Source organism: Lonchura striata, chromosome 23, assembly GCF_050655825.1.
Source record: "Lonchura striata isolate lonStrDom1 chromosome 23, ASM5065582v1, whole genome shotgun sequence".
Taxonomy (NCBI): Eukaryota; Metazoa; Chordata; class Aves; order Passeriformes; family Estrildidae; genus Lonchura; species Lonchura striata.
The window spans coordinates 7843074-7856079 of record NC_140725.1 but is presented as its reverse complement, the minus strand read 5'-3'; the positions used below and the strand labels follow the sequence as shown (position 1 = coordinate 7856079).

Here is a 13006-nt window from a genome sequence, read left to right as displayed (position 1 = left end):
CCGTCCTCAGCTGATTCCTCCAGACAGATGCCCCAGGCTCCGTGAAGAGCAGAGGAGATTGTCCCCCTGCCATGACCATCTCCCACCACACACCAGGTTTTCCTCAAATTCTCCCCTCCAAGAGCTTCAGGATGCACCTTGTGCTTGGGAAAACACCTCCAGCTCTGAAGCCTGCAGGAAAATCTTAAAGATGGGACCATGGAAGCTGTCAGAGCCCAGAGCTCTGATTTCACACAGGGAAGATTTTCCCGTGGGTTCCATGGCACGGGTGATCCCTTGGGAAGGAGTGTGGCTCCCAAAGCCATGTTCCCAATTCCTGAGCCCTCATTTTCAAGTCCACCTTCATTCCCTCCAGCTGAGTTCTTCTCTTCCTTGGCAAACACCTCAGCAGGACCAGAAAATCTGTCCCCCCAGGTCCCTGTGGCCGTCACCCCCCAGCACCCTCTGGCTGCTTCTTCAGCCCTGCTCTTCCTCCCTGGATTTCCCCTCCAAGAATTTTCTTTCCTTTTCTCCACACCAGCTCTGAGCACTGCCAGACCAGCCCCAGTTCCTAAAACCTTGGGGCAGGCAGAGCCCAAATCCTGCCCAGCCCTGGGCCCTGCGCCTCCTCCTCATTCCAGAGCTCGTTCTGCTCCTCGTTCAGGTTCTAACCTTTGCCAAAGAGAAAAAAAAAAAAAAAAAAAACCAATGAAAAATCACCAAAGCCCTGCTTTTTATGCAGGGAAGTGTAAAGCCTGAGCAGGTGTGGGTGACCCTCATGCCCTGCTGCCCGCTGGAGAAACAGCGGATTTTTCCTCTGGAAGATCCTGGGTCAGACAAAGCAGCAGGAAAATGCCCCTGAGCCTCGGGGTTTGGCTGTTTTCCTTCACCTCCCACCCCATCCTCACCCTGGCTGAGGGGAAGGACCAGTCCCCGCAGGACAAACCACCGAGGCACGGGGAAGTTCGGGTTTGGTGTTTCCCTAATTAGGAGCGAGCAGAGGCGGGCAGGAAGCAGCGACCCCGCCGCAAAACCTCAGAGGAAGAAGGAACCCAATTAACTTCCCACTGCCCTTTCAGCTCAGGTCAGAGCCGAGCTTGGGGTGTGTTTGGAGAGGCACGAGGCCGGGTTTGGGGGGTTAAGGGCTTGTTCCATTCCCAGCTGGGCTTGGGGAGCCCAGCCCCGGAGCTGTGACCCCGGCTGAGGACAGGAAAACGCCGGGACAGCACGCGAGCCCTGGATGTGGAGTTTGGCTTCTTTTTTTTTTCCCTCTCCTCTAATTGCTGCTGCTATTTTAACAGAGGCAGGCATTTCCTTGACGATTCACAAGGCCTATAAATGTTTGATGCTCCTTTCCCTCCACGCTCAGGAAACGACTTCTGCTGGGGTTTGGGGGAAGAAACGCCTGGATTGGAGCACCGGGATGGGACCGCGGCTGCAAGGGGAGGATCCAGCCCCGGATCCACAGGAAAGGCTCCATCACACCCCTCTGCTCCTGTCCTCTCCTCCCCCCAGTTCCTAGAAGGAAATCCCACTGCCCAGCCCCCGTGCAATATGGCTTTGTGCTGCAGGAACCTAAATATAGAGCCTAAACCCTCCGGGGGCTTTGCTGCGCTCCGAGGTATTTATAGCTGCAGGCAAACTCCGGCTGGAGCGCTGGGAGCAGCTGGAATTGCGCCGGGGAGGGACCCGGCCCTGCCCTGCCTGCAGCCGGGATTTTGGGGCTCTGGGGGCCGATCCCGCTGGTCCCTGACCGCGGCAGGAACGTGTGGGAGCCTCACTGCGCCGGGGCTGGGGGCAGTTCGGGGTTTTAAGGCCGAACCCAGGGCAAAGAGGACGAGGCTGAGAGGCTCAGGGCCAGCCCAGCTGCTGCTCTGCAGCTCCCCGCAAAAATCCAGGCACCCGTTGTTCCAAGAGCATCTCCTGGGAACGGGGAATTCACCCCTTGGAGCACCCGAAGCGGCGCAGGAGGGGTGAAATGGTTCCTTCTTGCCAGCCCGGCTCCTCTCCCATCCCTGCTCCTCACACCCGGATCTCACCCAGCCAAAAACTCGGGCACAGGGAGGCCCAGGGGCAGCAGCACCAAACCAGGGCTGGGTGCAGGGATGGGAACGGGCTGGGAGCCGGCTCTGCTTCCCCATCCCACTCCCCTTCCTGCCCTGGAGTCCCTGGCAGCCTCAGCAGCTGCCTGGCTTGGCCTCGGGAAGGTTTTCATCCAGGAGTTCGGCACTGGGATCACAGAGTCAGCCTTGGCTGGAGCTGGCGAGAGCACTCGGGAATGTCAGAGTGGGATCAGAAGGAAAATCAGCAGGAGAATCCCCTCAGTCGGGTTCCCGGGACTCCCCTGCCTCTGGGATGATCCCAGGCAGACCCTCAGCCTCACCCCAGGCCAGTGGGACCAGCAGCCAAAAAGCTCCTTGGAAAAAGAAATCCCCAAACCCTCAGAGAAACGAAGGATTTTTACCAGACCTTGGTCAGAACCTGCACAGAGGAGCCCACGGGAATGCTCCTCCCAGTCCCTGCCCAGCAGGGAATTATTATGCATAATAATAATAATCTCTGCCCAGCAGGAATTATTCCCTGCACAATTCCCAGGTGCTCCAGGGCTGGAGGAGCTCCCTGAGCAGGCAGCCCCAGAAAGTCCCAGCTCAGCCCCAGACTCCTGTGCTGGCTGGCAGAGAGGAGCTGGAGCTGCTGCTCCCTGCATTCCACCCAGGAATTCCCATTTCCTCTTGGATCCGGGGCTGCTGGCCCTATGGACACAGGAACCTCCCTGAGGGACAGTGTCCATCCCTGCCCACCCAGCCACGCTGCACTCGGTGGCTTCCCTCTCTCCTTCCTCCTCCTCCTCCTGGCTGCTGCTGAAGAGCTCTTGCCACGGCAAATGAAGGGATTCAGGGAGCTCCAGATCCAGGGTCTGCTCCCATCCCGGCATCCCAGCCACAGATCCCACCAGCACCTCCCCGCCCCACCCCGGCCATCACTCCTGGTGGCTTTAGGGACATCTGTAGGACACTTGGGGACACCCCGCCAGGGTCTGGCCATGCAGAGGGCCCAGCCCTCCGAGGTGGAGGAGGATTAATTAATCCCAATTATTATAAATAATTATCAATAACTAATCCCAATTAAAGGCAGGAGGGCAAAGGGGGAGAAGCAGCTGGGCCACCCCAATTGTAGCACTGGGAACACCCCAAAATCCAGGGGCCCTGCCCAGCCCTGGGCCCCCAGCCCTGCAGGAAATGTCCCAGGGCCTCGGGGCACTCCTGGGCTCCAAGGTCACAGGGGGATCCCGGGACCACGGCCAGAGGGAGATCCCAGGATCCAGACCCCAGGATCCATCCAGATGCCAGGATCCAGGGGAGCCCAGCCCAGCTCCCACCCGCAGCAGGTCATGGGGAGAAACGGCTCCTCCAGGGCAAACAGAGCCAAGGAACTCGGTGGGTCTGGGATTTCAGTGGGTCTGGGATTTCAGAAGATCTGGGATTTTGGCGGGTCTGAGATTTTGGTGGATCTGGGATTTTGGTGGATCTGGGATTTCAGAGGATCTGGGATTTCGGTGGGTCTGGGATTTTGGTGGGTCTGGGATTTCAGAGGATCTGGGATTTCGGTGGGTCTGGGATTTTGGTGGGTCTGGGATTTCAGAGGATCTGGGATTTCGGTGGGTCTGGGATTTTGGAGGATCTGGGATTTCGGTGGGTCTGGGATTTCAGAGGATCTGGGATTTCGGTGGGTCTGGGATTTCAGAGGATCTGGGATTTCGGCGGGTCTGGGATTTTGGTGGATCTGGGATTTTGGTGGGTCTGGGATTTTGGCGGGTCTGGGATTTTGGCGGGTCTGGGATTTTGGCGGGTCTGGGATTTTAGTGGATCTGGGATTTTGGAGCCCGGGTGTCCCATGGGATTGGATTCCCATATCCCAGAGGAGCCTGGGGGGGTGAAGAGGCCCCTTGGCCACTAATCCCACCCAGGATCCCATTTCATCCCAGTTCCCTGCCCTGGAGTCACTGACAGACCCCCAGTATCCCCATCAGCACTCTCCCTAATTAACACCAGGGTAATTAACACCTGTCAGCACAGAGGGCACTGACCTGCTGCCACTGGGGGCTAATTAGAGCTTAATTAGTGCTCATCAGAGCCCCCACACACAGCCCAGGCTGGGGGCACCGAGCTGGGCAAGAAATTGGAGTTATGAAATCCTGGATTATTTCTGGAGGAGGAGGATGAGGAGGAGGTGACAAAGGCAGCGGTGGCACCAAAGCCTAAAATCACCCCAAAATCACCCCAAAATCACCGAGGCCTCACCACAAAAGGGAGCCTCACCCTCGGAGCTGCCTCCAGGGGGTCCCAGCTGCCTAAAATCCCCCATTTCTTCCCCAGATCCCTGCAGCTCCGGGATTTCCCACTGGGCTGGATCCAGGGCTTTGGAGCAGTCCAGGCCACCCCAGGTGCTCCAGCTCCAAACCCTGACCCAGCTCCAGGAGATCCCAGGAGATCCCCAATTCCCACCTGGCACTGGAGCCCGAGGGAGAGGGCAAAGGAAAGTCTGGATGATGCCATTCCCCAAAACCCCCGAAATGCAGGAAAAAATTACATTATCCCAGCTTTTTCTGCTTGATTTTCATTGGGTGCATGGAGAAGTTCTGCAGGGACACAATGGCCATTCCCAGCACCTGGAAAAGTTGTGAGGAGCCCAAATTTGCCTTTAAGAAAGCTGGGAATGGTGGATTAACACCAAGTTTGGGGAAGCAAAGCTCCCTGTGTGCTCCCAGACCTGCTGCCTCTGCAGGGAAAGCTGCTTGGACAGGGGCACAAACACAGCAAATTTCTGTTCCCTTCCAGCTTCACTTGCAGAAATGAGGAATAAATGAGAATTTTGTCTCTTTTAAATGCCCACTTTGGCCCCAAACTCCCACTCCCTTGCCCCAAAACACAGCCCTGCGTTGGATTTTTGACCTTTGCTGCCTGAGTCTCCCTCCCAACCCCCCCAAGCCCTCAGCCAGGCTCCCCCTTCCCTCAGCAGCTCCCGAACCAGCTCCATTCCCCTCCTCCTCCTCCTCCTCCAGAAAACATCATTTTTTGGCAAACAATCTGTTTTGCCAACAAGTTGTGCTCCGTGCTGCCTGGGAGATGAGGCTTTTCCCAGTTTTCCCAGCTTTTCTCAGCTTTTCCCAGTTTTCCCTGGCTCCAGCCTCCTCCTCCCCACTCCGGGTCTCCCTCTGGGGCTGTAGCCAGGGGGGATTTGCACCCCGGCTCCCCCACATTGAGGTTTCCCTGCTTTTCTTCCTAAAATTATCCCCATTTCTCCACCAGCCGGGGCAGAAGCAGCAGCCCTGAGGTTGCTGCTGTTATTTTTATCTCGAAAGAAAGAGTTTGAGCTGTGTCCAAGCTGTGCTGAGGGAGGAGGGAGAGGCTTTTGTGCGGCCACAGAGATGAAAACACACCCGGCCTCGTGGGCAGGGAGAGGGAACATCCCAGCCTGTCCCAGTGCATCCCAGCCTGTCCCAGTCCATCCCAGTCCATCCCAGCCCAAACCCGGCCCATCCCAGCCAGTCCCAGCCAGTCCCAACCCATCCCAGCCAGTCCCAACCCATCCCAGTCTGTCCCAACCCATCCCAGTCTGTCCCAGCCCATCCCAGTCCGTCCCAGTCCATCCTAGTCCATCCCAGCCCGTCCCAGTGCATCCCAGCCCGTCCCAGTGCATCCCAGCCCGTCCCAGTGCATCCCAGTCTGTTCCAGCCCGTCCCAGTGCATCCCAGCCCGTCCCAGTCCGTCCCAGTCCATCCCAGCCCGTCCCGGAGGGAGCTGGGAGCTGCTCTGGGGTGCTGAGGTGCAAAAGGATGTTTGGGCCCCCCAAATCCATGCTGTCCCCCATGCAGAGCCACACTCGGGCTCAATGCTGGCTCAACCAGCTCAGAATTAACCTTTTTTGAGTCAATTTTAATAAAAATCCTTGAAAGAACCAGCTCTAAAAACGCTTTCAGCATCCCACAGCCACATCCCATTCCTTCCTGACCACAGAAGGCCCTGAAACAGTTTGGGGGGCAGGTGCTGCCCCCCAGGAGCCTCCTCTGCCTGGATCCAGCCACTTCCTTCCCTCCCACCTGGAATTCCCGTCCTGGAGCTGCTCACGGAGAGCTCTGCACGAGGAGCTCGAGGAGCTCGCCTTAAATGTCAAATTAATTAACGGGGAGAGAGGGAGGAGGCTGCAGGAAGCTCCCGGCTCCCTGCTCCAGCTCTGCTCCCCCAGCACGGCCGGGAAAAAGCGCTGGGCCTCCCCGGGAACGGCACAAAACACGGGTGGGAAACTGGGATGGGAACAAAACACGGGTGGGAAACTGGGAACGACACAAAACACGGGTGGGAAACTGGGAACGGCACAAAACAGGGGTGGGAAACTGGGAATGACACAAAACACGGGTGGGAAACTGGGATGGGAACAAAACACGGGTGGGAAACTGAGATGGGAACAAAACACGGGTGGGAAACTGGGAACGGCACAAAACACAGGTGGGAAATGGATGGAAACAAAACAGGGATTAGAAACTGGGAATGACACAAAACACAGGTGGGAAACTGGGATGGAAACAAAACAGGGGTGGGAAACTGGGAACGGCACAAACCCTGAGTGGGAAAGCTGGGAATGGTACAAAACAAGGGAGAGAAGCTGGGAATGGCACAAACACGGGTGGAAAACTGGAACTGGCATAAAACACGGCTGGAAAACTGGGAATAGCACAAATCATGAGTGGAGAAGCTGGGAATGGCACAAAACAAGGGGGAGAAGCTGGGAATGGCACAAAACAAGGGGGAGAAGCTGGGAATGGCACAAAACAAGGGGGAGAAGCTGGGAATGGCACAGAACAAGGGGGAGAAGCTGGGAATGGCACAGAACAAGGGGGAGAAGCTGGGAACGGCGCAGGGCACGGGAAAGGCTCCGCTCCTCCCTCCACAGCCCGCGGTGCCTCCGGAGCCAGGCAGGGCCCAGCCGGCCGAGGTGACACCGAGCAGGGCCAGAAATGCTTCTGCAGCAGCTCCCGAGCCAAGGGAGCCTGGGGCTGGCTGCGAGGACGAGGAGGGAAGGGAGGATGCAGGGAGCAATCCCGCCCTGCCAGGAGAGCCCCAGCCACGTTTGCAGGGGGTTTGTCCCTCCGGATCCCCGCTCCCCATCTCCTGAGCGCCGGGCAGGAGGCGAGGGAGGGGCCGGGACACCGGGACAGAACCCACCGGGCTGGGTTGCAGCCTCCGAGGGCTCGGGAAGGGAGCAGCTCCCGGTTCCCAGGGCCCGGCGGGTTTGGTACCCGACTCACGCTCCCGGACCGGCATTCCCCAGCCCCCGCTGCCGTCTCCCGGGGCTGCCGCACATCTCCCGGGGGAACGGAGCCCTGGGGACACCGGGCACTTCACGGCCGGGGTAGGAGGTGGCAGTGGTCAGGGGACCCTGCACCCCTTGGGGACCCATTCCTTTATTTATTGATGTTTTTTTTTTCCTCAGTTTCTCCATGAAAGAAGAAGGAGCTGGGGTTGAGCAGGGCTGGACTGGGAGAGCTGGGCTGTCCCTACAAACGGAGCTGGGCTGGAGCCCGTGTGACTCCAGCTCACCCCTGGGGGCCGCGCTGAGCCCTGCAAACCCAATACACCAAACCCAGAGCACCCCCAAACCCCACAGCACCCCAAAGCCCAGCAGAGACCCTGCCCCAGGGCCTGGGGCCAGGCTGGAAACCAGGGAGAGCCCAAAGCACTGGAAATCATCACGGGAATGAGGGAGTCCTGTGAACCCCCAGCCCTGGCGGGACCCGGAGCTGTGGGGAGGCTGAACCCCCCAGATCCCTGTGGGGAAGGGGGTGCTTCACCCCAAACCCCCTCTGGGTGCTGTGCCCCTCATTATCCCTCGGGACTGAGCCAAGGGAGGATCCGGGGTGTGCCAGGGAGCAAGGGGATCCCTTCCACGGTGAAACAAGCCAGGAGTAAATCCAGAGCATGCCCCGGTCTGCTGCACGGGGAGCCAGGACCTGGCCGGCCCCAGAGCCACCCCAGCAACGCTCCAGGCACCTGGGAAAGGTTCGGGCCAATCACCGCTCTCGGTAATTAACGTAATGAGCTGATCCCTAAGCTGGGCTCCGACAGCAGCCGGGGCCACAGCAAAGCAGCCTGACCCCACCGTGGGGACCCCAGAGCTCAGGGTGGCACCCAGGGCTGGCTGCACCCACCCCCGGCACGGAGGGGAGCCCCCCCTGGGAATCCGGGGTGTCCACAGGGCTGAGCCTGGGTCTCCCTCCTCTCTGCGGGGTCCATATCCAGCTCCAAAGGGGACCAGGGATGAGCTCGTGAGCCTCGGGAAATCACAGCCAAACCCAAACCTGTCCGCGGCACGGTTGGGAAAACCCCTCTGCCAGAGACCGGGCTCGCCAGGAGAAGCAGCCCCTGTCCCCCAGCTCCGCCACGCTGGCACATAAAGGGTTACAGGGACTGGTCCCAAGGGGATCCATCCCAGCTTCCCAAAGGCCGGGTGAGAGGGGTCACGGACTGCAGGAGATCAAAGGGAGGCATCGAGTCCCGGGAGTGTCACAGCCACGCCAGGGCCCTGTCCCCATCCCCGTCCTGCCCCGGCTCAGCCCCGGGAGCTGCCGGTGCCTGCGGGGCTGCTGCTGCTCATCCCGGCTCCTCAGAGCTCCCGAATCGCTCCCGGGAAAGGTTCCCTGGCAGGGCCCAGGAGCCGGCACTGGGGGAACGGGAATCCCCAAATCCATCCCCATCCCATCGTCAGGGATGTGCCAGAGCTGTGCCAAGGCACCGCTTCCCTCCCGGTGGCCCAGGGGAGGAGCTGAGTCTGTCCAAGGAGAACGAAACATTGAGGGGAAGCGAGGGGCAGAGGAGAGGCCTGGACCCATCCAGGTGGAGGCAGCAGCTCCTCCAGCCCTTGGGTGCATCCCACATCCCATCACCTCCAGCCCGGCACTGAACAACCCCACAGCCTCTCCTGAGCGGCCACATCTCCCAGGGAACGCCAGCAGCGACCAGCAGCTCCAGTGACCAGCAGCTCCAGTGACCAGCAGCTCCAGTGACCAGCAACATCCAGTAACCAGCAACTCCAGTAACCAGCAACTCCAGTAACCAGCAGCTCCAGTAACCAGCAGCTCCAGTAACCAGCAACATCCAGTGACCAGCAGCTCCAGTGACCAGCAACTCCAGTGACCAGCAGCTCCAGTGACCAGCAACATCCAGCAACCAGTAGCTCCAATTCCCCAAAAGCAAAGGGGAAAAGCTCATGTGGGGGGATGAGCACCCCCAGAGCCGCCCCACACTGCCAGGGGTGCCGGGGACAGCGGCAGAGCCACGCTGACCGCTCAGCACTGCGGCCACCGGGCACGGAGGGAGCTCCCAGCGGGGCAGAGCCGTCCCTGGATCCATGGCAGAGGGAATATCGGGCTGGGCAAAGTGCCCTTGGATCCAGCGGCCGTGCAAATTCGCCAGAGGCGCTGGAGGAGTGTCTCACGTCCCCTCAGAGACGCTGAAGTTGTCTCTGCTCCAGAGGGGCCGAGCCGCTGCCGGAGGGCCGGGAGAACGCTCCTGGTGCAGAAATGGGGGAGCCAGCCCGGTGCACCCCCAGACCGGAGCCCCGGGAGGAGGGGAAGAGCTCCGGGTGATTCAATGCAGCAGCCAGGCCCTGGGGCTTCTCCTCTTCAAGAGAGGAGGAGGATGAGCAGCCTTCCTCCCCACCAGCCTCTCCCGTTGCTCGCGGGCTGGGAGGGAAAAGCATCCTCGGGCTCCTTCCCGGAGAGCATCCCCCAGAGAGCAGCGCCCCGATCCCCCAAACTCCAACGTCCGGCTCGGGGCAGCGAGCAGGCGGGGCAGGGAGGCTCCCTGGAGCCCAGGATCCCTTGGATCCACAGATCCCGGGGGGAGCAGCAGCTTTGCAAGTGCCACGAGCCCCCCCGGCCCCTTCTCCTCCGGCCACATGGACGGGGAGGCGCGGGCGCTGCCTCTGCCGCCCCCCGCCCCATCGGGGCTGGGGGTGCAGGAGGGGAGGGGAGGGCTGGGGGGACAAGTTCCTGGTGCCCCCGAGCAGCAGCAGGGGGGTTCCTCCCTCTCCGCCCCTCAGGGTGGATTTCAAGGCGTGTTTCCCTACGACCTTCAAGCGGCAGCTGCCCGCAGCCCCCTCCCCACGGCCGCCACCCTGACGGCACCGCCCGGGGGTCGTAGGGGAGGGGACGGCCCCGGGGCAGCGCCGCTGGGCTCGGGGGGCTCTGCGGGCACCGAGGGGCTGCCGCGGGGCAGGTGCGGGGAGCGGAGCCCCTCGGGAGCTGGGGGACCCCACGGAGGGGCGCGGGTCCCGGAGACCCCGCAAGCCGGTCCCGGTCCCGGGGGTGCCGCCCCCGCCCGCTGCCGCTGCCAGAGCCCGCACGGGGCCGGTTCCCCCCGGTACAGCTGCCGGCCGCCCGCCCGCTGCCGATCCACGCACGGTACCGAGGCCGGTTCCGGACCGGTGCCGCTGCCCGGGGCCGGCCCGGGCACGGTTCCGGCACAGCCGCGTCCCCCGCGGTACCGATCCACGCGCGATGCCGGGGCCGGTCCCACCCCGCTGCCCACGGCAGCTCATCCGCGGGGCCGGAGCCGCCCGCCGCCGGTCCCCGCCGCCGGTCCCCGCCGCCGGTCCCCGCCGCCGGTCCCCGCCGCCGGTCCCCGCCGCCCCCTCCCGCTGCCGGGGCCGGTCCCTCCCCTCGCCCCCGCTCGGTGCCGGTGTCCCCCGGCCCCGCCGGTGCCCCGCACTCACCAGCGCGGCGCGGGCGCCGAGCAGCAGCAGCAGCAGCAGCGGGAGGCTCCGCAGCCCCCGGGGCGCCGGCGGCGGCACCTCCCCGGGCATCTTCCTGCCGCAAGGACGCTGCCGGCGGCGGCGGGAGGCGGCGGCGGGGGCGGGGAAGGGCCTTTGTTGCCGCCGCCCGCGGGAGGCGGGCGGTGGGTGCGGGCGCTGGGTGCGGGGCCGCCGCCGCCCCGCCCCGGCCCGGCCCAGCCCGGCCCCGCACGGCCCGGGGACAGCGGGAGGGGACGGGGGAGGAGCCCGCGGGGCACCCAGGGGCGCTGGGGGAGATCGAGGGGTCCTGCAGTGGTTGGGGGGAGTTTGGGGGAGACTTGGGGCAGAAGGGGGGACCTGGGGGAGGTGGGAGAGACCTGGACATATGGGGGGGGGCGTCTGGGGCAGACTGGGGGACCCTGGGGTAGGTGGGGGGACCTTGGGGGACAGATGGAAAGGGGGGTCTGGGAAAATGGAGAGGACCCTGGGGTGGATGGGGAGGAGCGTGGGGGACACGTGGGGACATGTGGGGGAGCCGGGGAGAGATGGGGGGTGACGTGGGGTGGATGAGGGAGACCGCGGGGACATTTGGGAGGGGTCTGGGGCAGACTGGGGAACCTTGGGGTTGGTGAGGGGAGAACTGGGGGGCGTAAGGGGGGGTGGGGTAGATGAGGTGGGCCGTGGGTTAAATGGGGGGAGCCGGATGGGAACGCACAGGGGGGGACCTGAGACAGACTCGGGGGCGATCAGGGACAGATGGGGAGGGACTGGGGCAGGTGGAAGGGGCTGGGGTAGGGGGGGTGCACTGGAATGGGTCAAGGAGTGAACTGGGGCACGCTGGGGTCAGCCTGGGGTGTGGGGGGGGGATCTGGGGCAGACTGGGGAGATCCAGGGGGAGATCGGAGGGTCTGGGGGCAGCTGGGAGCACTCAGGATTAGCTGGGGGAGCCCGAGGTGGTGTTTGGGACACCTGGGGGGTACCCAGGGATGGATGGGAGGGGGAAACCTTCGGGAATCACTCGACAGCTGAACCGGCCTCAGTTTCCCTGCTCAAAAACCCGGGACGGCAGTGGGATCAGAGGGCGGGGCCGTGCCGGTGACCTCCGCACACCGGCCCGGTGTCCCTGGAGCGGCTCCGCTCTCATTCGGGGCTCTGGTCACCCGTGGGGCGGCGTGGCTGCGGCCGAGCTGCGGTGGGATGGGAATGAGCCATTTCCACACGCGTGGAACTCCTCCTTTCCTGTCAAGGGCCTGAAAATACACTCGGACTCTCCTAAACCCCCTCATTTACCTTCAAAATACAGCCCGCGAGGGGCTCGGGGGGCAAGGGGGCTACTGGGACAAAGGAGGGAAAAACAGCCAAATTCAGCCTAAAATGGAGCCGAACCTCGGGCTGGGGAGCAGGGACTCAGCTCCCCAAAAATCCCCCCTGAGGATCCTCCCACTGCCCCGGGATTGGGAGCTCAGGGAACACCCAGAGGGGAGTGGGAAACATCAGGGGGGCTCTGGGGGCCCCCACCTGAGTGACTCTATTGGGTTTTAATTGTCCTGTAATTAGCAGAATCCAAATTAATTTTTTTTACGTGCATTTATAGAAGGAGAAGTGGGAACGGGTGGGGGGGCAAAACCCAGGGAAAGGTGGGGAGGGGCCCCAGGGCGGGGGGTGCAAAGGGGTCCCGGGGGCATCCCAGGGACACGGGTGGGGTCCCGGGGGGGTCCCGGGACAGTGGGGTGGCCCCAGAGCAGGGGGTCCCAGAGAGGGGGCCCATGGGGGGTCCGGGGACAGGGTGGCTTTGGGGTGGGGACGGTGCCTGGGCTGGGCTGGGGGAGTCCCAGGGACACTGGGGGGGCTCAGGGACAGTGGGGGAGGTCCCAGGGACACCCGGGCCGGGGGTGTCCCAGAGCAGTGGGGTCTGGGGACACAGGGGGGTCCCCTGATCGTGGAGCAGGGGGGCACCGGTGCTGGGGAGACCCCAGGGACGGGGTCCCGGTGTCGGGGGTGTCCCCAAGCAGGGGGTCCCAGTGTCGCCTGTCCCCGGGCAGAGCTGCTGTCCCCCCGCAGGGCTCTGTCCCCACTCAGGGCTGTGTCCCCACTCAGGGCTCTGTCCCACGCAGGGCTCTGTCCCACGCAGGACGCTGTCCCACGCAGGGCTCTGTCCCCACGCAGGGCTGTGTCCCCACTCAGGGCTGTGTCCCACGCAGGGCTGTGTCCCCACTCAGGGCTCTGTCCCACTCAGGGC

The 13006-nt window shown here is 62.9% G+C and overlaps 1 protein-coding gene across 1 annotated transcript in view; it reads right to left on the bottom strand.

Moving 5' to 3' along the window:
- SDC3 (syndecan 3) overlaps window positions 1-10921 on the bottom strand; it is a 49310-nt gene extending 38389 nt beyond the window's left edge. The window contains exon 1 of the mRNA XM_021528376.3: window positions 10750-10921. Within this exon, the coding sequence (XP_021384051.3) occupies window positions 10750-10839 (90 nt within the window). The 5' untranslated portion in view covers window positions 10840-10921. The remainder of the gene's footprint in view (window positions 1-10749) is intronic.
- Window positions 10922-13006: the final 2085 nt, after the last annotated feature.